The 23,100-nt window shown below is 59.7% G+C and overlaps 1 protein-coding gene across 1 annotated transcript in view; it reads left to right on the top strand.

Annotated features, from left to right (window-relative positions):
* Window positions 1-23,100, top strand: part of KDM4B (lysine demethylase 4B) — a 124,913-nt gene that overhangs the window by 43,697 nt on the left and 58,116 nt on the right. Inside the window, 1 exon segment of the mRNA XM_075998249.1 lies at window positions 4,255-4,448. Within this exon segment, the coding sequence (XP_075854364.1) occupies window positions 4,255-4,448 (194 nt within the window).

Genomic DNA, 23,100 nt, shown 5'->3' with positions numbered 1-23,100 from the left:
GAGCCTCGTCCCTGTTCATGGCTGAGTGATGTTCCATTATATGTATATACAGGCCAAGTATCTCTTATTCTAAATGCTTGGGTCCAGAAGTATTTTGGATTCCTTTAGTTTTTGTGATACTTGTATATACATAATGAGATATCTTGAGGTTAGGACCTGAGTCTAAACACGGAATTCATTCATGTTTCCTGTGTACCTTACACACATAGCCTTATAGTCTATCTTAAATAATTTCATGCATGAAACGAAGTTTTGAAGTTTTGACTGCGACCTGTCACATGAGGTCAGATGTGGAATTTTCTACTTGTGGTATCATGTCCGTGCCCCAAAAGTTCTGGAGTTTGGAGCATTTTACATTTGGGATCTTCCAGTTAGGGATGCTCACCCATGTGCCATGTTGTGTTTGTCTGTTGGTCCGCTGCTGGGCATTTGGGTCGTTTCTGCTCTTTGGCTGTTGTGACTAAGCTGCTGCGAACATTTTCCTTACAAGTTTTTTTTTTTTTTTTGAGACAGAGTCTTGCTTTGTTGCCCAGGCTAGAGTGAGTGCCATGGAATCAGCCTAGCTCACAGCAACCTCACACTCCTGGGCTCAAGCAATCCTCCTGCCTCAGCCTCCTGAGTAGCTGGGACTACAGGCATGCGCCACCATGCCCCGCTAATTTTTTGTATATATTTTTAGTTGGCCAATTAATTTCTTTCCATTTATAGTAGAGGGGGTCTCGCTCTTGCTCAGGCTGGTTTCGAACTCCTGAACTCGAGCAATCCGCCCGCCTCGGCCTCCCAGAGAGCTAGGACTACAGGCGTGAGCCACCCTGCCCGGCCTTCCTTACAAGTTTTTATGTGGATGTGTGTTTTTATTTCTCCTGGGTAGAAATCTAAGAGTGGAACCGCCGCGCCATGTGGCGACTCTGTGTTTAACTTCTGGCCGTGCGCCAGACTTGATTTTTTCTTTCCGAGGCAGCTGCTCCACGTTTTACCCCCCAGCAGCGTGGGGAGTCTTGGTTTCTCCATGTCTGTCTTTGTGATTCCAGCCATCCTAGGGGTGGTGCGCCGTCTCGTCGTGGACGTGACCTGCATTTCCCAAGGGCGTCTTCTCACGCTCACTGGCCATTTGTGTATTTCCATTGGAGAAACGTCTATTTAGATCTTCAGCCCATGTTTAAATTAGGTTGTTTATCTTTTTATTATTGAGTTGTAAGAGTGTTTTGTACATTCAAGACACGAGTCCCTTATGTGATGTAATATTTACAGATAATGTCTCCATTGTCTGTTCTTCCAGTTGTCCTTTCATTTTCTTTCCGGTGTTCCTTGAAGCCCAAAAGTTTTTAATTTGATCAAATCCAATTTATCTTTTTCTTTTATTGCTTGGGCTTTGAGTGTCATACGCAAGAATCTATTGTCACTTCCGAAGTCATGAAGACTTACTCCTATATTTTCTTCCAAAAATTTCATAGTTTGGGCTCTAGTGACCCATTGAGTCAGTTTGTGTATATGGTGTGAGGTAACGGCCCAGATTGACTATTATGCATGTGGCATTCCATTGTCCTGGCATCATTTATTTTTATTTATTTATTTATTTTGAGACAGAGTCTCGTTTTGTTGCCTAGGCTAGAGTGAGTGCCGTGGCGTCAGCTTAGCTCACAGCAACCTCAAACTCCTGGGCTCAAGAAATCCTCCTGCCTCAGCCTCCCGAGTAGCTGGGACTACAGGTGTGTGCCACCATGCCCAGCTGGTTTTTTCTATATGTTTTTAGTTGTCTGGCTAATTTCTTTCTATTTTTAGTAGAGACAGGGTCTCCCTGTTGCTCAGGCTGGTTTCAAACTCCTGACCTCGAACAATCCGCCTGCCTCGGCCTCCCAGAGTGCTAGGATTACAGGTGTGAGCCACCGCGCCTGGCCCATTTGTTGATAAGATGGTTTTTTCCCCACTAAATGGTCTTGGTGCGAGGTGGGATCCTACGTTATAGTTTATTTTTTAAAAAATAGACTTTGTTTTTTTAGAGCAATTTTAAGTTCACAGCAAAATTGAGCAGAAGGTGCAGAGAGTCCCCACATACCCCCTGTCCACATACTCGGCCTCCCTGCCTCCCAGCACCCCTAAAGAGCGGAAGTGGGTTACAGTGGTCGAGCCTCCAAGGGGACAGCGTCAGCACCCCGAGCGCTTTGTCTGCATTATGTCACTCTCGGTGTTGCACATTCTCCAGGTTTGGCTGATGTATAATGACGTGTGTCCGCCATTCTGGGATCACACAGTGCAGTCCCGCTGCCCGAAACGCCCCCTGTGCTCTGCGAGTTCACCCCTCCTGCCGCAGCCCCTGGCAGGCACTGGTCTTTTTAGCGTCTCCATAGTTTTGCCTTTTCCAGAACGTCCTACAGTTGGAACCATGCAGTGTGCGGCCTTCCAGACTGGCTTCCTTCACTCAGTGACATGCATTTAAGGGTCCCCCATGTCTCTGCGTGGCTTGACGGCTCATTTCTCTCTAGCACCAAACACGTCCCCTGGCTGGGACGTACAGTGTTTGCTTATCCGCTCACCTCCTGAGGGACGTCTCGTGCTCCCACGTGTGGGCAACGTGATCGTAAGTTTCCACTCCTCTGGGTGGATGCCAGGGAACACAGTGGCCGTGTTGTGTGACGAGAAAACGTTCAGCGCATAAGAAACCAACCCACTCTCTCCCAACGCGGCTGTACATGCTGCACGCCCCCCCGCTGCAGCGACAGCTCCTGCCGCCCCGCGTCCCTCCAGCACTTGGTGTCGCAGTGTCTGCGTTTGGGCCATTCTACAGGTGTGTCTCGGTGTCTTGCTGTTGTTTGCATTTGCATTCCCCAGAGGACACGCGACGTGGAGTACCCTTCCACGTGCCCCTGTGCTGTCCGCACATTTCTTTGGCGCGGTGCCTGTTTGGCTCTTTTGCTCATTTTCTCCCCAGGTGCTTCCTTTATGATTGTCATGGCAGAAGAGCTCTGTGTTCTGGACAGCGGACTTTGACCAGTGTGTCTCTGCTCGTGTTTTCTTTCAGTCTGTGACTTGTCTTCTCATTCTCCTAAGGATCCTGCATTGTTGTTTTTAAGTAAGAGTTCTAAAACTAGAGCCTGGCCCAGTGGAGCCAGCAGTCTGCAGCGGCGGCCGCTGGGGGGAGCCACGTGTAGGCTCTGACGGTGCTAGGCCTGCCACGGTGCCTGCCACAGGTTTGGAGGATGATCTGGCACTCGTGTGCCGTGCATTTGCCATGCCTGACCTCTCGCAGTGCTCTCCCATTGCACATGGGGAAACTGAGGCCCAGGCCAGAGAAACAACTTGCCCTGGTCACAGGGGGAAATAGCGCCCAGCCCAGACTAGACCCCGCGTCCTCCACTTCCAGCCTACGCCACGTGGACGGCGAGGCAGACCAGGCTGGGCTTTTTGTTGGGGTGTGACGCGTTTCCGTGACCCCTGTCCCGACCTCGGGCAGCTGATACCCGAGGGGACCTTGGGCTCCTTGTCCTGCTGATGAGGGGTCTCAATGCTGCCCCCCTTTCTATTTGTCCTAGGCTCCTGCCAGGGTTCAGCTTGCAAAGAGGAACTGCCGGTCCTGCCTGCGCAAGGGCCGGGAGCGTGGCATCGGGGCAGCCGCAGGGCGGGAGGCGCACTCAGGTTCTCCAGCGTGTCTGGGCTCCTCCGGGCAGGCGCCGAGGCTCCTCCGGGGGCTGGAGTTGATTAACGTGTACTTTATGAGCTCTCAGGACAAGAGGGGTTAGTTTGCTTGTGGCATTGGGGACGGCTGAGTTTGGTGGGCAGGGACCCCCTCGAGTGTGCCTGACTCCCAGAGCCGTCGCCATCCGTCTGTCTGCCACCGAGCGAGGCTTTGGCACCCTCGCTGGGTTGGCCCCACTCGCCGGGGTTATCCTTCTGTGTCTCGTTGGGGAAGCACGTTAATTATTCACAACCAAACTGTAACCCTGGAGACAAGGCCCCGGCCTCGTGATCCGTGCACACGGTCGGCACACGTGGGCTCCGGCACGGTCTGCCCGCCTGGACGGGTGAGCTGGTTTCCTCGTGCTGGCAGCGAACCCTCCAGAATGTGTGTTTGTGGAGTGTGAAGGGCCCTGGGGGGCCTCGGACGCTGGGGGGAGGCGGGCTGTGGGGTGATGGGTCCCAGGCTCCTTCTGCACCCTGGCACTGGAAGGCGCCGAGTCTGGGCCTCCCTGTCCTTCCGAGGTTGCTGGGGGCGGCCAGGGCGGGTCCGGGCGGGCACCGACGCTGCTCTGCCCCCAGGACGTGGCCCAGTGGAACATCGGCAGCCTCAGGACCATCCTGGACATGGTGGAGCGCGAGTGCGGCACGATCATCGAGGGCGTCAACACGCCCTACCTGTACTTCGGCATGTGGAAGACGACCTTCGCCTGGCACACGGAGGACATGGACCTGTATAGCATCAACTACCTGCACTTCGGGGAGCCCAAGTCCTGGTGAGTGTCTGTGACTCGTCCAGCTCTCCCTAGGGAGGCTCGAGCCCGGCCACCCGCAGGCGAGCACTCGGCTCAGGGGTCGCCTCCGGGTGAGTCCCCGTCGCGTGGCTGGGTGAGGCGGGCAGAGGCTGGAGGCCCTGATGGCCGTGATGGGGCTGGTGTGGGGCAGGGAGACGAGCGTGCCTGAGAGCCGGAGCTCCTGATCCCTGGAGGTGGCACCCGGAGTTCCTCCAGTCCCCCCTTTTTCCGGGGACGGCTGCCTGGTGGGCGTCTCCCCGCGCCTGTCTCTCGGCCTGCAGACCTGGAGGGCTTGGCGGCTGCTTGCTGGTGCCGGCCCATGGGCTGCCCTGCAGAGACGAAGGGGTGTCTGCTCCTTCAACTCGATGGGCCCTGTGGGCAGTGTCACAGGGTCCTCACAGTGCTGCCTTCTGTGCCGCGTGGCCTGGGCTCATCTTAGTTTCCAGCGGTGGCTCTGAGCTGGGGGCTGTGCCTCTCCCCACTGTCTCAGAAGGTCCCATCACCACCCTGCTCATCGCAGCTCAGACAGGTGGCAGGACAGGAGTCCAGAATCAGTCTGTCTGTCGGGCTGACGTCAAGGTGTGTCAGGGCCGGTCCCTCCTGGGGCTCCAGGGCAGAACTGTCTCCCGCCTTTCCCAGCGTCTAGCGGCCGCCGGCGTCCCTGGGCTCCGGGCCCTTCCTTTCCCCCAGCGCCAGCAGCGAGCGTCTTCCAGTCTCTCTGCCCGCCCTCCCGCCCCTCGTGGGAGGACTCTGCTCTGACACTGGGCCCCCCGGGTCATCCAGGGTGACCTTCCACCTCAAGGTTCTTGACTCAATCCCCCTGCGGAGCCCCTTCTACCACGAAGGCACATTCACCGGACCGGAGATTAGGGTGTGGTGGCTCAGAGCCGCTGGCCACAGCTGTCTGGTCTCTGAGCTGGGATACGTGGCATGTTCGTTAGACCCTCTTGCGATTACAGAGTGTCTAGTTTTCAGTCCATTCTTATCCTTTTGGTGGGGTTTTGCACCTTTGCATCAGACCCTGATCATGGAAACTTCTAGGTCAGGAGGTGTTAGGCTTTAAAGAAGAATTTGGAGCGATTTTGCCAGGGCCTAGTGGCTGCTGTTTCACCTGCCACTGAGTCTGTGTCTGGGAAGACTGACTGTGGTCCCGAGCTGGCCGCTAGATGGCGCTCCCGCCCTTCCTTGCGGGGCTCTGCGCAGCGGAGACTTCCCAGGCTCTGTCACCCTTTTCTGCTCCTGCAGCTGCCTGAGCTTCAAAGCTCTCCGCTCTGCTCAGCTCTTACCTTGGTTGGAGTCATTGGGAGAAAACCTCGGCTTTTCCTTAAAAATCACAAAGAAAAAACAGGGAACAAGCTGCATCCGTGGCTACAGACCAAGGACCCAAGGATGAGACCCTGCCCGGGATCTCACAGCCTGCCGTGGCTTCACGTGGCTTGTGGTGAAGTGTGTTCTCCTCGGAGCCCCCAGGTGTGATCCAGCTTGCGCCCTTGGTGGGACCCTCTGGCCGACACAGAGGACACGCAGAGGGGTCGTGCAGTGGTCCTGGCGGCCACAGGGAGACGGAGGGGGGAGGCTAGGGGTGTTTGGAAGCAGGGGACCGGTGGGTGGGTCAGACGTGAGGTGACGTCAGCGCAGGGAGCTCCATCTCTGGGTGCAGGCGGCCCTGAGAGCCATAGTTGTCTTGGGTGAGGGGACAGAAGCTCCCCAAGAGGTGGCAGCCAGGGACAGGCCAAGGGCTGTCGGAGGCCAGAGCCGATGGGGACCAGGCAGGTGCCAGCACCGCCCTGGAGCGAGGCTTTCTCCAGGACACAGGCCCTGCTGTCACCCTGCGCCTCGGCCCGCCCAGCGCCCCTTGCTGCACCTCTTGTGCCCGGCGCCCAGAACCCCAGCGGGTCTGGGGCAGTGTCCACTCCCACCCTCACCTCCCCCTTCCTCAGGACCCCGGAGAGCACTCGGCGGGGGCAGCTGCAGGACCCGTGTTGACCTCAGTGGCTTCTCCAGGGCGGAAGCTCTGGGAGGCCCCTTGACCTTGGGGCTGGCACGAGTGTGGCCTGTGGAAAGGGCACTTCCGGGGTACTGAGGTGGGGATGGGGCCTCAGGGCCTCCTGGCACCCCCTCCCCACGGGCAGCCCAGCTCCCGGCCCAGGACCAGGGTGGGCCCAGCTGTTCTCAGAGAGCACGCTCTGCCCATCTTCCAGGGCAGGTGTGATCCAGGTGACCTCACGGTTAGCTGTGGGCCGCCTCGGACTATCAGTCCCTCCCCCATATGGTGAGGATCCTTGGTGTCACCCCTGTGTCCCCAACACTAGCAGGTCTGGCACGGAGGGATGGTCTCAGGCCTCCCCAGGCTGTGCTCCCTCCGGGGGCCACTAGGCACTGGCTCGTGGGCCACAGGGGTGGGTTGGGAGTGGTGGCCGGTGCCCGCTGCCGCCCTGCCATGGGGCGGGTGGAGCTCCGGCAGGGCCGGGGCTGAGACCGCTCCCGTCTGTCTCCCTGATTACGCTGCTCCACTCGCGTCTGCGGTGGCTTAATTGCAACCATCTTGGAGTATTTCGGTGGCGTTTTTTTTAAGTGTCTACGTACTCAGGTTTACAGCGTTTTATTAAGCCTTTCTGGGTCTGTTGCTACTTTGGTAGTGTGATTTGTGTGTCAAAGTGACGTGAACAGCCTGGTGTCGATAAAAGACAGAAATGTGCTTCAAAAGGCCAGCGTACGGCTGCTCTCAGGCAGCCGGGCTAAGAATATCCGAAGTGGCTGAGTGTTCGCAATCTCTTTGCCACAGAGATTTAAAATAGACCCAGCCCGCAGCCCTGCCTTCCTGCCACGCCTGGGCGGTCGGCCAGGCCTGGGGCAGAAGTGGGGAGGGGCCTGGGCGGTCCCCCACTGGGGTCCTTTCTGTGCCCACCCAGATGAGTGCTCTGGGCCAGGGTTGGAGAGTTTCAGTCTTGGGCAGCTTTGTTGAGAGTCACCGTCCCCGGGCACTTGAGGACCACTCACGTTGTGCCGCGCAGGGCCCCGGAGGGGCCTGTGCGCGGTCCCGCACCGCGTGCCGGGCAGGGCTGGCCAAGGCTTCGGTGTGGTGCGCCCTGTTGGCCCTGACCCAGAGCAGAAGCCTCGGCCTCCACAGCAGTGAGGCGGTGGGCAGGGAGGTGAGCCGGGGGCGCTGCCAGGACAGGCCCTGCCAGTGCTGGTGGGCCTCAGCCCGGGGCTTCGGCAGGCACGCAGCTGCTTGGTGTCCCGTGATTTGAGCACCGCAGGGCAGACACCCTCCGCTGGTGCCCCAGTAGCAGCGGAAGCTTGTTGGGCTCGGGACGGTCCCGCACACTCCCCTGGTGCTGCTTCCTGGGCAGGGCGGGCCCCTTCCCAGGTGAGGCCGGGGGAGTAGGGCCTGGGTGGAAGAGCTTCTCTGAACCACGACCTTGATCTGCCTGTGACCCCGCAGGGCTCCCGCATTCTCCAGCTGTTCCCACCAGGCCTCTGCCCTGCCCCCTCCTGCTCTGTTTACCTGGACACGCCCTTCCAAGTCTCAAGGTGGGGTCTTGGCGACTGTGCCCGTGAGGCGCAGAGCCCCCACCTGCTCGTGGCGATCGCGGTGCAGCGAGCCCTGGCGCGGGCCGTGGCGGGAGGAGTAGTTGGGGACTCGGCAAGCCTCTGACCTTTAAGGAACCGCTAGCCGAGAATTTTTCCTTTTGATTGGACTGCGCCTCCCTTGGCATTGTCCCTCGGGGGAGTTTGCAGGAGATCGGGCAGCTTTTCCTCCTGCTGCCAGGGAAACTGGCTCCCAGCAGGCACCGCGGCCGCTCCCGAGTTGGTGTCCCGGAGGTGTGCTGGCCGGGCGTGCGCAGCATGCGCGGCTGGACCGTGCTCCCCAGCGAGCTGGGTGTGCATCCCGCCCTGCGGGTCACCTGCTCTGCAGCCGCATGGTGGTGGGAGGCTGGCCTGTGACGCCGGGCTGCCTCCTTGCCCTCTGCTGCCCTGCCTGGCCCCTCAGGATCTCCCCACCTCCTTCCCAGCTTCCTCTCCTGCAGGCCAGGACTGACAGGCAGCCGGACTCCTCCTGCCCTGCCTCCCCGTCCTTGGCCTCCAGAGCCTTGTGCTCCCTGCGCCTGGCTGCAGGTGGCGCTGCTGGGCCCTGCAAGGGCTCCACTCCGTCCCTCCGAGTGGGCTTGGGGAGTCTGGTGGGTCAGGGAGCCAGCAAGCCCTGTCCCCAGGCAGCGGCCAGAGCCCGTGGTGCAGAGTGCTGGCGCCCAGGGAGGCCTGGTTTGGGTTTGGCTGGTGGGGCGAGCTGGCCGCACAGGACGTCACCAGCCCTGAGAGCCTGGCACCAGGGCGGTCCCGCCAGCAGCAGAGACTGGGGGTCCCCATTCCCTGACCTTAAGGCACGGCCCCTCCTCCAGCCAATTGGGTAACTCCTCCCAGCTGCCTTCCTCCAGCTGGCCCTAGAGAGGTGTCCCCAGTGACAGTGACAGCGGAGAGGGCTCTGAGGGAAATTCGCGCCTCCTCGGAGGAGGCGTCAGCTCGGAGCTCCGTGCTGATTTGGAATGAAGATCGCGGAGCCTGACAGCTTTGCAGATTGGCTTTAATAACTGAGCTCCCAGCACTGCGCCCTGTCACCAATATGAGATGCAAGAGCGAGATCCAGACACCCCGTCTCACCGCACTCACCAGGCCCAGCCCAACTTGGGTGTCGGGGACAGAGCTGGTCCTTGACGATTAGGCACAGCCTGGGCGCCCGGGAGGTCAGGCGGAAGAGACCCACCGGGGCTGGGGAGGCGGCTCCGACTGGGCCTGGTAGGCACGCTGGGGAAGCCGGCCAGGTCTGCTTTTCCAGCCACAAGCAGTGAGCCAAGATGACGGAAATACAGGAAACAGTGTTTGAGAACAGAAGGCCCCTGCAGAGAGCACATTGTCGTTGCGTGGGGAGGTGCAGGGTCCCCTGCTCATTAAGAAATAATAAATGAGGTGGCGAGACCAGGTCGCTCCATATCCGAGCACAGCTTGCTCTGGCTCAGCCCGCGGGGCCTCCCCGAGCGTGCCGTCTGTGTGCAGCGGCCCAGCCCTCGGCCTGTGCAGCCGCGTCCTTGCGGAGGTGGCCGTCTTGCCCGTGCTATGTTATGTGGGGAATTTTATGACGGGGGCCCCTCTCTCTGCAAGAGCAACCTCCTTCCAAAGAGGATGGTTGTCACCGACAGCCAGTGGGGCCCACTGAGCCCTGTGCACAGGCCGCTGCTTCTCCCAGAGCAGCGACCAAGAGCCACCCAGGGGCCCAGCACCCTGGCTGTTGGGTTCCGGGTGCGGCATCTGTTGCCATGTTGCCGGGCACACTGTGGCTCTCGCTTCCCTTTCTGACCACTTTCTGGCGTTCGTTTGTGCTAAACCCTGGCCCCCGGCTCCTTGGAAGGTGCGTGTGAGTGCGTTAGGGTAAGTCTCGCATCCTGGACTCCTCAGACCCAGCGAATTGTGATGCCCGGGCACCCTAGAGTGCGTGTGTGCACGCGTGTGTGTTGGAAGGGTCTCTAGTCACACAGGCCGTCTGGGAGTGAGTCTGACCCTGGGACTGTGCCCAGGACGGGACACCTGGGCTTCCGTGAGGCCACCGAGAGCTGACTCGCCCACTTAGCTGCCGGGAACCTGCCTGGGACTGCAGCCGCGCGCTCTGGAGCGTGCCGTGCGGCGCTGGCGCCGTGCTCGGGTGAGTGGTGCGGCGCCTCGGCCAGGCGGGCTGCGCACCAGGAGCTTATGGAGGGACAGCTGTGTTGTCCCTGGCCCGGGTCCCCTCCTCGGCCCTCCTTATCTAGCTCTTGGCCTCAGTCTTGTCACAGCCACTCTGTCGGCCCCGATGCAACCAGCCCCAGCCTTCTGCTTGTCGAGATTGGGTAGTAAATCCAAGGCTGAAAGCTGGCGTCGATGTTCAAGAAATTAACTCCTGACGCCGGAGAGACCTTTGAGTCTCACACTGGGGCATCAAGTGTCATCAAACAGCGAGGCTCAGGATTGCATCGTCAGAGCCTGGCGGGCGCGAGGACAGGCAATTGCAGAGAGTCTGGTGCGTGCGGCACAGTGCGGCTTTGGATCACAGCTCATCCCATCAGTCTGATGAGCTCCTTGCCAGCCGCACCACGCTGAGCTGTGCCCGCCGACTCTGCCCAGGGCGGACAAGGCCTTCCAGGCGTGTCTCCAGGCCACATCCCCAAAGAATGGAGGTACACCGTTGATCAGAGTGACCAGGGAACCCGGGGCGCTTGAGAGTGCTCGCCCAGGGCCCCCACCGTCCCCGTTGGCGGGTCTGCGCCAGCGGCTGGCTCCTGGGCGTCGCTGGGAGCTGGCGGGGACAGACAGCACAGCTGGTGTTTGCTCAGGGCCTGCAGAGTGAGTTAACATCAATCCACCGAGCACAAGCCGCGCCGGGAGCTCTCCCCCAGCGCCAGCGCCACTGAGTCGGGGCCCCTCTGATGTTCTGATGATCTGTGTCCCCGCTGTGGCAGCTGCCGCCGCGCTGGTTTTGGGAGATTGGCTTCCCGGTGAGCAGAGGGGTGGGCCCTGAAGGGGGCCCGGGACAGCTCCCCTGCGGCCAGTCGCCTGTCGGGGTTTCCTTGTCGCTTCGATTTTTGCCACAGGTTGTCCGACTGCTGTTTTGGTGATGTATTCACCCCCTACCCCGTCTCTCTGTCTGTCTGTCTGTCTTCTTTTTTTTTTTTGAGACAGAGTCTCAAAAAAAGACAGAGTCTCACTTTTTTTGAGTCTCACTCTGTTGCCCAGGCTAGAGTGCCGTGGCATCAGCCTGGCTCACAGCAACCTCACACTCCTGGGCTCAAGCGATCCTCCTGCCTCAGCCTCCCAAGTAGCTGGGACTACAGGAACTTGCCACCATGCCCAGCTAATTTTTTCTATATATATTAGTTGTCCAATTAATTTCTTTCTATTTATAGTAAAGACTAGGTCTCGCTCTTGCTCAGGCTGGTTTCGAACTCCTGACCTCGAGCAATCCGCCTGCCTCAGCCTCCCAGAATGCTAGGATTACAGGCATGAGCCACCGCACCCAGCCTTCTGTCTCTCTTCTTAAATATATTATTTATTAGACCTGTTTTAGATTTAATGAAAAACCAGGGAGATGGTATACAAAGTTCCCAGATTTCTCTGTTATTAACATATAAATCTGGGACACTCATCGTAATTAACAGGCCAACGTTGATACATGGTTAACTGAAATCTACATATTTTTCAGACTGCCTCAGTTTCCCCCCATCCATCCTTTTCTGTCCCTGGGACCCATGTAGGATCCCACACAGGATCCCATGTGACATGCAGTTGTCACATCTCGTTAGCTGCCCTGAGCTGTGGCCCTCACTCAGACCCCTGTTGGTGCCGCCAGGACAGTGCTGAGGAGGGTGCCCAGTCTGGCCTGCCTGGTGTCTTTCTCACAACTGGACTGGGGTGACGGGTTTCGGGGAGGAAGACCGGGGTGTCGACCCTTCCATCCCCTTGGGCCTGGGGCACAGCCACCAGCCTGACTCGGCGCTGCTGGAGGTGCCCTGCTCGCCTGGCTAGGTCAGCTGTCAGCATCTCCAGGAAGTTCCTCTTTTTCCCCTTTTCAACTGTCTTCCTTCAAGGGAAACGTCAGCCCCACGCCCCCAGGCTGCTCTCCCTTTCTCAGGGCCTGTGGATTTGGGACTTCAATGACATCTGCAGAACCCCCTCTCAGCAGCACGAGAGCAAGTGTGTGGGCCCTGGGGCCAGGGTCTCACCACCTGTCCTGTGCCTCCCTGGGTGTGGGCGTTCTCACCGCAAAACACAACTCGGCACTGAAACATGCCTAAGACACGTAAGCAGGAAAAGCTACATACGTGTGTGCGGTTTATCTAAAGGCTCTATAGCCACCCATGCCACCCCCAGGATGTCAGGACACCACCCCCCTCCCCTGTGAGCCCCTGCCCCACCCAGAGGAGGTTGTCGCGGCCCGGAGCCCTGCCTTTGCTGCCCCGCTGCCGCCCTGCGCCGCTGTGTCCCTGGCAGGATGGTGCGGAATCGGCTGCGTTTGAACTTCACACGCGGACTGATCTTCCTGCGTTTCTGCTCAGTGGTGTGTGTGACTCATCCGTGTGATGTGTGGCGGTAGCCGGCTCCTTCTCATGCCCGTGACATCGAGTATTGTACGACTGGACCTTGTCTGGCTTCCCATTCTCCTGTGGACGGCACCTGGGCTGTTTCCCGCTGGGGCTTCTGCAAAAGACCTGCTGTCCGTGCGGGAAGCGCATTTGACCGCGGCCCTTGCTGTGAATAACTCGATGGGGGTTGTTTCCTGTGCACCAGCCTTGCTGGGCGTCGCCCTGCGATTCTCGCCCGTGGCCCGGGTCCTCGTTTACAGAGAAGGCCCAGACTGGGGAGCCTGGGTATGCTGGGGTCAGGGGACCCAGGCCGCCCCTGGGCCCGCTCCACCTCACCCTCCAAGTGTCCCATGAAGTCATGAGGGTGCCCGCTTCAGGGAGTAGGTGGCCAGGACTTGCTCAGCCTTGGGGATGGGGTGTGTCCCAGTTGGCCAGGGTGGCCCAAGCTTCAAGGTGTGGGAGAGAAAGGACCCTTTCCTGATGGAGCCCCTGAGAGACCAGTGAACTGAACCCTGCTTAGCTGGAACCAAAGCTGGCAATTTCTCACGGGAGGTGGAGACGAGGTGGAGACGATGCAGGATGCCTTTGTGGGGGCGCTGTTGAGGTGGGGAGGCAGGAGGGATGTGGAGGTAGCCTGTGTGTGGCAGAGCCCGCCACCCCATTGGCCAGCACTGGTCACATGGCCACACTGCACAGGAGGGAGTCTGGGAAATGTAGTCCAACCACATGTGCCGGGTGCCCTTCGGGGGCTGCGCTGAGGTGGTCTTTGGTTGTGGAAGAGACGGGTCAGCTCAGGCCTGATGGACAGCGTGAGCCACACCAGGAACAGACGCCGTCCGGAAGGAGCTTTTGGTGTGGCCAGGCAGCCAGTCCCCCTCCCTGACCCCCCAGAGCAGTGCCAGGCTCCCCATGGAGCCAGGGAAACTGGGGGGCCCTGAGGACCGCAGGAGGGGCTGGGGAAGGTCCCTGAGCGAGTGCGTTGCTGCAAGAGGCCGAGTTGGCCGGGAGGCTGGAGCGCAGCGCAGGAGGGTGTGGCGCCAGGGCCTGGGGCAGCTCCGAACCCTGGGGGCTGGCCAGGCCCCCTGCTCGTGAGCGATTATCTCCTGTCTGCCTGCCATTCGTGGCCACGGGCATCACCGGCCCCTCGCATGGCCGGGCTGGCCTGGCCTGGCAGGAGCAGATGGCCCTGCGTCGTGGAGTCTTTTGTTTGGAGTGGGCGATGTCGGGTTGGGGCAGTGACGCGCCACAGTGGCTCGCGGTCATCGTGAGGCAGGCGCCAAACAAGCCGTCTCTCGCTTCCAGGCTGGAGCGCCAGCGAGTAGCGGGGATCCTTCCTGCCCTCTGCTTTATTTATTTATTTATATATTTATTTGTTTATTTATTTATTTTGGAGACAGAGTCTCACTTTGTTGCCCAGGCTAGAGTGAGTACCCTGGCGTCATCCTAGCTAACAGCAACCTCAATCTCCTGCACTCAAGTGATCCTCCTGCCTCAGCCTCCCTAGTAGCTGGGACTACAGGCACGTGCCACCATGCCCGGCTAATTTTTTGTATATCTTTAGTTGGTCAGTTAATTTCTTTCTATTTTTAGTAGAGATGGGGTTTCGTTCTTGTTCAGGCTGGTCTCAAACTTCTGACCCTGAGCGATCCGCCCACCTCAGCCTCCCGGAGTGCTAGGACCTGCCCTCCGCTTTAAGAAGCTGTTAGTTCTGTCTGAAATGTTGTCGCTGGGGGTTCCCGTCGTCAGATAATCCCACCAGGCAGTGTCGGGATTAGGAGTTTATTCGGGCTGGGGGGGTATGGGCCACCCGTGCGATCCCTCCCCTGCAGACGGTGAACCGGCCCTGACCGGAGTCACTTACCCCCGCCCGCCACGCAGACGGGAGAGTCCGGGCGCTGTTCCAGGCTCTGGTTTCCATGGCAAAGCTCCCTCCCGCCACAGAGGCTGCCGCCACCGCCGGCAGGTTCCGCTGCCCAGAAGGGAGCCGGCTGCGGTCTGTGAGTGGACGGCGTCCTCATTATCTTTGCTTAAAAACCGGGCGGTGAGCGAGCTCTGTCCCCTTCTGCCGCCGGCAGCGGGGCCGGGGCTCTCGCCACCGCCGCCTCCTGACAACGCAGGCCGGTGGATGACAGCGCTGATGGCCTGCGTTTAGCAGCTTCCCCGCCGAGGGCTTGGTCTGCCTGCCTTCCCGCCCCGCCTGTGCCCGCCTGACTTAACCCGTGCGCCAGTGTAACCCTCCCGAGTGCCAGAGACCACACAGGGACCTCTGCCCTGTGGCCTCCACCTGGTGGGCGCTGGGCTGCAACCTCCGCGGCAGTCACCAAAGCTGGTCCTGTAATTAAGGGGTGTGCTAAGGACACCCAGGGCCACCCCAGGGGCTGAGGGAACCCCATGGCCAGCCCTGCTGGCCACCAGGACACCTCGCTGTCCACGAGCGCCCAGACGAGGGCCAGGAGACGTCTGTGGTGCAGGTGACAATAAATGTATAAAGGGGCGTCAGGTCGTCTAGGCAGACTGGTGCTTCCCCACAGACACGTCTGGGCCCTCTCAGCCCGTGGGGAGCCCGGTGACTGCCAGGGCCTGCTGCCTGACGTGACTCTGCCTCCCCAGGACGCTTGCTGGTGGCCCCTTCCCGTGGTGGGCACTTCGAGGACCTCGGTGGGGCCGGAGTGGCTTCCCGACCTCCCCCCTGCCGTGAGCTGTCCTGGCATTGCTGGGCTGACCCCTCCCGCTTCCAGCAAAATGGGTCTCCCTCCCGCTGGCCAGCAGCCTGTCGCTGCAGTCGCGCTTGTCCTCTCGGAGACCTGTCCTTGCTCTTGCCTGCCAGACCTTCCTGTGTGTTTAAGGGTGGCGCGGAGGGGTCCCCGCCCAGTACAGAGACGGCGGTGGGGGGGCGGCAGGAGCAGCAGGCTGTGTGGCCGCAGGCTTATGAGGGAGACCTGGGGGTGCAGCGCAGGGGATGACAGTTGCTGCGTGTCAGCGGCCCGGAGCTCTCAGTGCCGTGCCAGCCCTGTAGCGGCTGTGTCACGGGACATTTGCCTCTGCTACCCCCACCTGCGACAGGCACTCCCACAGCTTTCCTGGGGAGGCGGCGGAAAAACACCGTCAAAGACAGGCGCACGCGTGACTGCAGTCTCGGGCTTGTCGTGCAATGTAAATAACGCGTGGGCCTACAATAAGCGGGGCCGGGGTCAGGCGCTTCCAATTTAGCACTTAGTCGTAGCGTCTGCTCCTCCTTCTGGCGGGGGGGCAGAGTCAGCGCCCGGTCCTGGGTGCCCACCCAGCCGGTGCCTGCGGGCATGTGTGGGCGTCACCGCCAGGCTGGCGGGTTGGGGGTGGGCATGCACACACAGCCAGCGTGCCCAGGTCCCCCTGCCTGGCCCGGCAAGGGCCGGCCCGCGGCACCGCTGGCTGTATCTGGCGTCTCCGTGGGCAGCACCCCCCCAACCCCCGTTTTCCCCGAGCCGACTACTGCCAGGACTCTGTTGAGCTCCTGTGTTTCAGTAAAAATGTCATTATTTGAAATCACTGATACCGCTGGTGTAAGAGACCAAATTCCACCGCCTATTGTCCCGTAAAACGATCCATTAAAGATAAAGATAAAGCCACCGCTCAATGGGGTTCTTCCTGGGAACGGCCACCCCGGTCCTTGGCAGATCCTGTCTCCTGAGCCGAGGGGTCGCCACGCTGCAGACAGAGGAGGAGCTGCCTGGCCTCAGCACAGGCTCCGGGGCGGAGGAGGACGTTCCCGGGAGAAACAGGGCAGTAGCCTTCCAGCTCCCAAGGTTCCAGTCCCCGTGTCGGGTGGCAGTGCCGGGAGCCTCCCCCGGCTGCGCCTGCTCAGGCCTCATTTGTGCCAGGAGCGTGGGAAAGGGTCTCGGTCCTCCCCTCCTGCCCCGGCCGGCAGACTGTGGGTGGTGACAGCTCTCTTCTTTGCTCTCAGCTGGGACACGGGGACCCCAGTTGTCACAGGTTCAGGCTGTCCAAGTGTCCTGGCCTCACACCTGCTCCCTTGTCTGCCCAGGCGTTTTTCCTAACATCCTGCATTTCTCCAGAATGACACAAAAAGCAGGGTTGTGTTTGAGCTTGTTTGTCGTGAGGAATTCCTGCTTCTCAACCCCAGACAAGGGGCAGGGTGTCCTTGAGAGGGTTGATAACACTCTGAAGGTTTTTCTGGCATAGAGGAAGCCTTGTTTTTGTGTGTTGATTTTTTTTTTTTTTATTTTGTTAGCTTGCTTGTATTTTTTTTAGTTTATTTTATCTTTTCCCTTCCAATTGTTATATGCTTTTTCTTTCTTTTTTTTCTCTTTTCTCTTCTCTCCTCCCCCCTCCCTCTCCCCACCCCCTTCTCTTCTCACTCTGTTGCCCAGGCTGGCGTTCAGGGTCATCGTCATAGCTCACTGCAGCCTCCACTCCTGGGCTCCAATGACCCTCCTGCCTTAGCCTCCTGAGTAGCTGGGACGACAGGTGCCACCACCATGCCTGGCTAATTTTTTTATTGTTTATGGAGACAGGGTCTTGTTATTGCCAAGGCTGGTCTTGAACTCCTGGCCTCAAGTGGTCCTCCTGCCTCAGCCTCCCAGAGTGCTAGGGTTACAGATGTGAGCCACCACACCCAGCCTGGCTAGTGTCTCTAACAGGGTGCTGTTGAGTGCTGTGCTGACGGGCAGCTTGCCATGTCTTCTCTTCTATCTTGCCATGAAGTGTGACAGGGGGAAGGTCTCTCCTGGTCCTAGTTGGATAAGAATTTTTCCAGCGAATGGTTTGGAACTTTATATATTTTTTTATTTGTTGGACTTTCTTTGCAATCCTGGGGATAAACTCTTCTTGGTCTTGCAATGCTGTGCTCTTCTAACTCGTCAAGACTACATTTAGGATTTTTACATCTATGTAAGACTGCCGTGTCATTTCCTCGTGTGCCTTTGTCTGTTGGTGGTAGGGTCTCCCGTTCATTCATCCATCCAAATATATGCCAGGTTCATAAAATGAGCTCGGTAACAGTTGGTAACTTCTCCCCTGCTCTGCTCTGTCCCTTGAGTGTGAAGGTAGGGAGGGGCTCTCAGTAAAACCACCAGGGCCTGGTGCCTTTTCCAGTGGGGCCGTTTGTGATCTGCTCTCTGCAGGATTTCTGATTGCTCTGACAGGGCCCCGTGTCAGAAGACACTCTGAAGGGCCAAGTCGTCCGTGGCTCTGAGCCCAGTGACTCAGGCAAGGCCTGTGGTTGACCGGTCTGTGTGTCCTCAGTGCTGGGACACTATTGTGAATGGCTTTATTGAGCTATAATTTGCATGTCCTAGGTAGAAGGCACCCAGTGCGCTGGGATGTTTCGGTAGATCGAGTTGACGGGACTTGTGACTCAGTCGTCGTCACAAAAGCCCGTGCTTCCCTGGGCCCGTCCACTACGCAGCGCTTACGCAGACGGGGGAACCGGGCAGAGAAGCCACCTGGTCCTGCTCATTTCCGACCAGCTCGGGGACGGCGCCTTGACTCCTGGAGGCTCGTGGGGGGCTGTAGGGCCGAGACAGCAGGGAGCCGCGGGGGGCTTGCGGGAAGCCCACCCTGCACCTGGCTCCCTCCCCCACTTGGCCTGTACAGACCGACGGCCATGATGGGCTCTGTTTTGAGGGATGCAGTCACGGTGGCTTTTCCATTACATCTGTCACTCGGGGCCCTCGAGCGGCTGCCAGCGTTCGGATCTGCCCTGGCCCTCCTGGGCTGTGTATGGGCAGCTTGCTCTGCCAGGTGGCATGTGTCCAACTTGACACCTGGTCTCAGGCACTTCCAGCGTGGTGTGTGCGGTGCCGCCTCCCTGTTCGGTGTCTGTAACGCTAGCGTGTTAAACGACGAGGGGCCCGTCTGCCCGGCCTGGTGCAGACACTGTGAAATTAACTTCCTCGCCCTCCAGCACGCGCCGGGCTGTGCTGACATCTCCAAAGGGCTCCTGGTCAGACCCCGCTCTTGGCACTCGTTCCCCAGCAGAGTGGGGGTGCGGGAGGGGGGTGAGTGTTATCACCCCCAGCGCCTAATTGCTGAGAGCTGGTGGAAGCTGTCAGGCTGGGCTGTAGAAGAAATTCCAAGTGCCTTTGTCACCTGGCAGGAAGTTGCATGAATCTTAAGGAAAAAAAGCCAATATTTTGGTGTCCCGTGTCCCAGATCTGAGCCACCATGGAGACAGAGCAAGATGGTTCCAGGCCACTGCCAGGGGCTCAGGGGGCTGTGAGGATGGGCAGGTGGGGGTCGACAGCCCTGCGGCGGCCATGGCACACAGGATCCCCAGGGTGCTGGGCCGGCCGGGAGCACAGGTGGAGCAGCGCAGCCCTGTCTGGAACACCTGCCCCAGCCTGGCCCGCCCTAGGCGTCCCCTCATCCGCCGGGGGTGGCCCCACACCTGCTTCGGCAGCGCACGGGCGGGGGCCCACGTTCTCCGGGAGCCAGACTCGGGGCGCCAAAGGCCAGAGTGTGCCCTGGGGTGGACCAGGTTCCGAGTCCTGAAGCTCTGTCGCTGCTATAGTCGTGACAAATGGCTCCCGAGCAGGTCCCGGCTCCCCAAGATGGTCTGTGTTCCTTTCCCTGACACACTCATTTAATTTTTAACTCACGAGGCATTTGCTTATTTATTTTCATTGTTCTTGATAATAATTCTAAGCCATTAGAGGGGAAAATTATATTCAAAAATGCTGTTTCACACTTTATTTGTTTGATGATTTAGAGCGATAGAAAATAGCACATTTGCTGGCTTTTATAGTCTGATAATTATTCACATCCATCACGCCATTCCAGGGGAGCAAACAAAACACCAAGAAAATTACACTATTAATAGCATCCTCCGTGCGGACAGGAAGGCTCTTTCCTGGGCCCGCGGCACGGCAAGATGACAGTGGCCGTCTGCTGGCCAGAGGCGAGCATCTCCTGCAGAGAATGCCTGTCCTTGGCTTCCCCTGCTCGGGCTCCGTCGCATGAGCCGCCCGGCCCTGGTCATTCCCTCCTCTGCTCGCGGAGGCCTGGTCCGCTAAGGACACAGGGCTGCCCAAAGCCACGTGCCCTCAGTTCTTCTTTCTGGGGCCCGTGGGACCCAGTTTGAGAACTGCGCAAGTGGAAACTCCCAGCTGTCAGGGCCTCATGGTGTCCCTGGGACAGCTCCACCCCCTCAGTTGCTCTCCACTCTGGGTCGCAGCCCCTCCGGAGGTGGCCCTGCCTCCGCTCTTGCCCTGGGCACAGGTTTGTGGGTTTCCAGCTTTTGCCCTTTGAATGGTAGTGACTGGAGGGGGTGCGCTCACTGCAAAAACCGCCGCGCAGTATAAAAAGGGGAAGGCAGAGGGGCCGGGGCCTGCCCACCTCCCTGGGCTCTGCCAGCCTGCCTGTCCCCACCCCAGGAAGGCCTTGCGCCTGGGTCGCGGATCCCGGGCAGCTCATCCTCCTGCCGCCTCCAGCGTGTCCCCTGTGGTCTTTTGAGCTGTTGAAGTGCCGGACTGTCCTTTGTTTCCCAACCACTGTGTGACATCAGGGGTCTTGTGTCCCCAACTTCAGGGGGTCGTGCCCAGGCGCTTGTCCCTGTATTGTCCCTCGTGGCCAGGGTAGTGTCACCTGGAACAGTTGCCAGGGATACTGCTCCAGCAGCTCCCGCTGGAGACGTGAGATTCTTCGTGACTTTCTAGTTTAGAGTCTGCCAGAAGTACTTTGTACAAAATGTTCAGGAATGAGGGAGGGGCGCACACAGGGAGCCGCCAGGGCCCTGTGGAGCGTTCCAGAGGCCCGAGGAGGCCGCCTGGCTCCCTGGGTCCCAAGTCCCAGCTGATGCGTCTCTGCAGACGTGGCATCCTAGCTGAAGGTGGCTGCCGATTTAGACCCAGGCGGGGCCTGCAGCTGCGGACTCTGGGGGCCCCACACAGGCGGCCCATTTCCCCTCCCCCAGCACTTCCTCCCGTGGGCTCTCTTCAGCCCCCGCCCCACACACCCCAGGGCGCCTGCTGCAGGGCTGAGCTTTCTGGAAGAGTCTTTGTTGCACCGAGTCCCTTAACCATTTCTGACCCAGCCCTCGGAAGCCCAGTGGCTCACGCTCCCTCGCACCGACCCACCGGTCTCCAGAAGTCACTCTTCCTGCTTCCTTGATGCTGACCCCTCCAGACTGTCCCGCTGCCCCTCTGCGCCCCACCTCCGGCCTGGGGCGAGCTGGCGCGGAGGAGGCTGGCCAGACGCAGCCAGGCCCCGGGACTCAGAAGGTGGAGGAGCCCGGGACTGACGTGGTCTTGGGAGGGCTCCACAGGGTGAGATGCGGCTGGCCCTGGACAGGGTGGTGGAGCTGGAGGACGCAGGGGCCACTGGGTAGGCAGGGGCGAGGAGGAGGGCTGGTGTCGGGGCAGGGCCATGGAGCAGGACAGAGGACGGGCCTGGAGCGGGTGCCGCCTGGGGGGCTGCCGGCGCGCTGAGCAGTCTCAAGACGACCAGCACCTGGAGGACGGGGCGGCCGTCTGTGCAAGAAAGACACGCAAGAGCCTTTTGCCTCCGGGCGAGTGTCGCTGCCACGTCCAGAAAGAGGCCACCCGGGGTCACAGGCGGGCAGAGCGGATTGATTTTGGCTGTGAAGTTTGACCTTGTGACGGGGACTGAGCTCCCAGGGAGCGAGACAAACTGCCGCCCCGTGTCGGTGGCGATAAAACCGACTTTGTTTTACAGCCCTGAGAAATTGCTCGCTGATAGCCAGACAGATGCTCTCCTGCCTCGAGGTCTAGTGAACAAACATTTTCAACCCAAATAGCTGCTTTTCCGTCTTTTCCCACCTCCAGAGCCAAGGCCAATGTCAGGGGCGCCCAGCATGGCCCTGGGCAGGGCTGTGACAAGGGTGACGTGCAGTATTCACTCCTCGGGGAGGCCTGGGTAGGGGACCCCACCAGGGCTCTGGTCTGGGGGTCCCCCAGGGGCCCTGAGACTCCCTGTGGTGACCGTGGGACCCTGCTGTCTGCCCGCGTCCGTGCTGCCAGCGCTGTGGCCGGCACGCTGAGGGTTGGTCCCTCAAGCGGAACTCGGGTGCCCCTTACAAAGCCCGTGTGGCCGGAGCTCTGACCCCCTCCGCCCAGCGCGGCCCGTGTGTCCCGAGGCCCCGCGCCCGTCTGGGCGTCCTCCTGGGCATTGAGGTTTCCTTTGCCGGCGTCCTTGGGGCGGCGGGGTGCAGGTCGGTCGTCGGGTTGTCCGGGTGGCGGGAGGCGCAGCTCGCCCTGGGCACTGCCGCAGCAGAGTCCAGACGTCCCCGTGGCTGTCCAGCCTCCGGGCCCCGAGTCCTCTGTCCTCTCTGGGGGCTGCTGTGCTGCGCGCTCGCAGCGTCCTGCAGCCTGTGCTCTCCGATAACAGGAGCCGTGCCCAATGTGTTAGACTTTTCACATCCAGCAGATTCAATTAATCTTATCTTTACAACTCCCAATTACAGGCGGTAATTAAGTGAAGGCAGCATTGTAGACGGGGCTGTTGCATTAATCATCGCAGCCTCGGAGCGAGGTAGTTCCCTCGTCCCCGGCAGCTCGGGAGGAGTGGACCGCGCTTCCCTGTTTGGGGGACGTTAATCTCCCCGCGGTGCTTTGGATTGGGATTAACTTTTTTCCTCTTTATGTAAATGATAAAAGGCCATTTAAAAATGAATAACGTCAACTCTGTCCAACAAAGGAAGATTCTCTGACGCAACAGAGCCGGAGGTGCTTGGGTCGCCTCGGCCAGTGGCCCGGGAGCGTGCCCCGCGATGAGTTATCTGAGTCCTGTTGCGTTAGAGACTGCACGACTCGCCTTCTGTCCTACCCCTGCCCTTTGTATTTTATCAGAAAACCCCCGCCTCTACCGATCGGGCCTTCGGTCTTCTGTTCTGGAGTGTGAGATGTTGGCGTTGTCATCCCAGAGCAGGGTCTCTCCTCCCGGGATCTGTCCCCTTTGGAAAGGGTGTGGGCGGAGCTTTGCGGCTCAGCCGTGCCCTCCAGGGCCCGAGTCCCGTCCTGGGGGAGCCTGAGGTTTTCCTCTTGCCTGAGGCTGTGGGGGTGGGCTGGGTGGCAGGTCATGTGGCCTCGGGGCGTCCTGCCGCCCTCCCCCAGGCTCTGGGCGCCCTGGTTCCCCACGGGAACAGCCCCCAATTTCTGTGCACATCGAGCGGCATTAGTGAGGTGTCCCCTCACGTCATCTGTGCAGACTTTCACTTGACATCTTATTGATGACGGAGCCCCAGTGATCGCAAGTGTAAAATGTGTGAAAATAAAACATACCAAGTGGGTGACAAATGGCATTTTTCTCTTTCCCAAAGCCACTTTTCCCTGTTGGCCCCGGGCACATGTAAGTGGCCCATCAGGCCTGGAGTTGGGCCCGGCGGCTCAGGGACCCGGGATCCTTCCTGCTCTCTCACCCATGGTTCCCATCCAGGGCTTTCTCCTTTATTTTTTTACCTTTCTTAGCCTCCTTGAGGCTTAGTGGTGCTTAGCTGGGAGTGTCACCACTCTACCGTTCCTGAGTGCCCTCGTCCCCAGCTGCCGGGCCCTGGTCCCCACTCCTGCTCC

The sequence above is a fragment of the Microcebus murinus genome, chromosome 27 (assembly GCF_040939455.1).
Source record: "Microcebus murinus isolate Inina chromosome 27, M.murinus_Inina_mat1.0, whole genome shotgun sequence".
NCBI classification, from domain to species: Eukaryota; Metazoa; Chordata; class Mammalia; order Primates; family Cheirogaleidae; genus Microcebus; species Microcebus murinus.
Note: the sequence above shows the minus strand (reverse complement) of the source record. Positions and strands in the feature narration are given on the sequence as shown.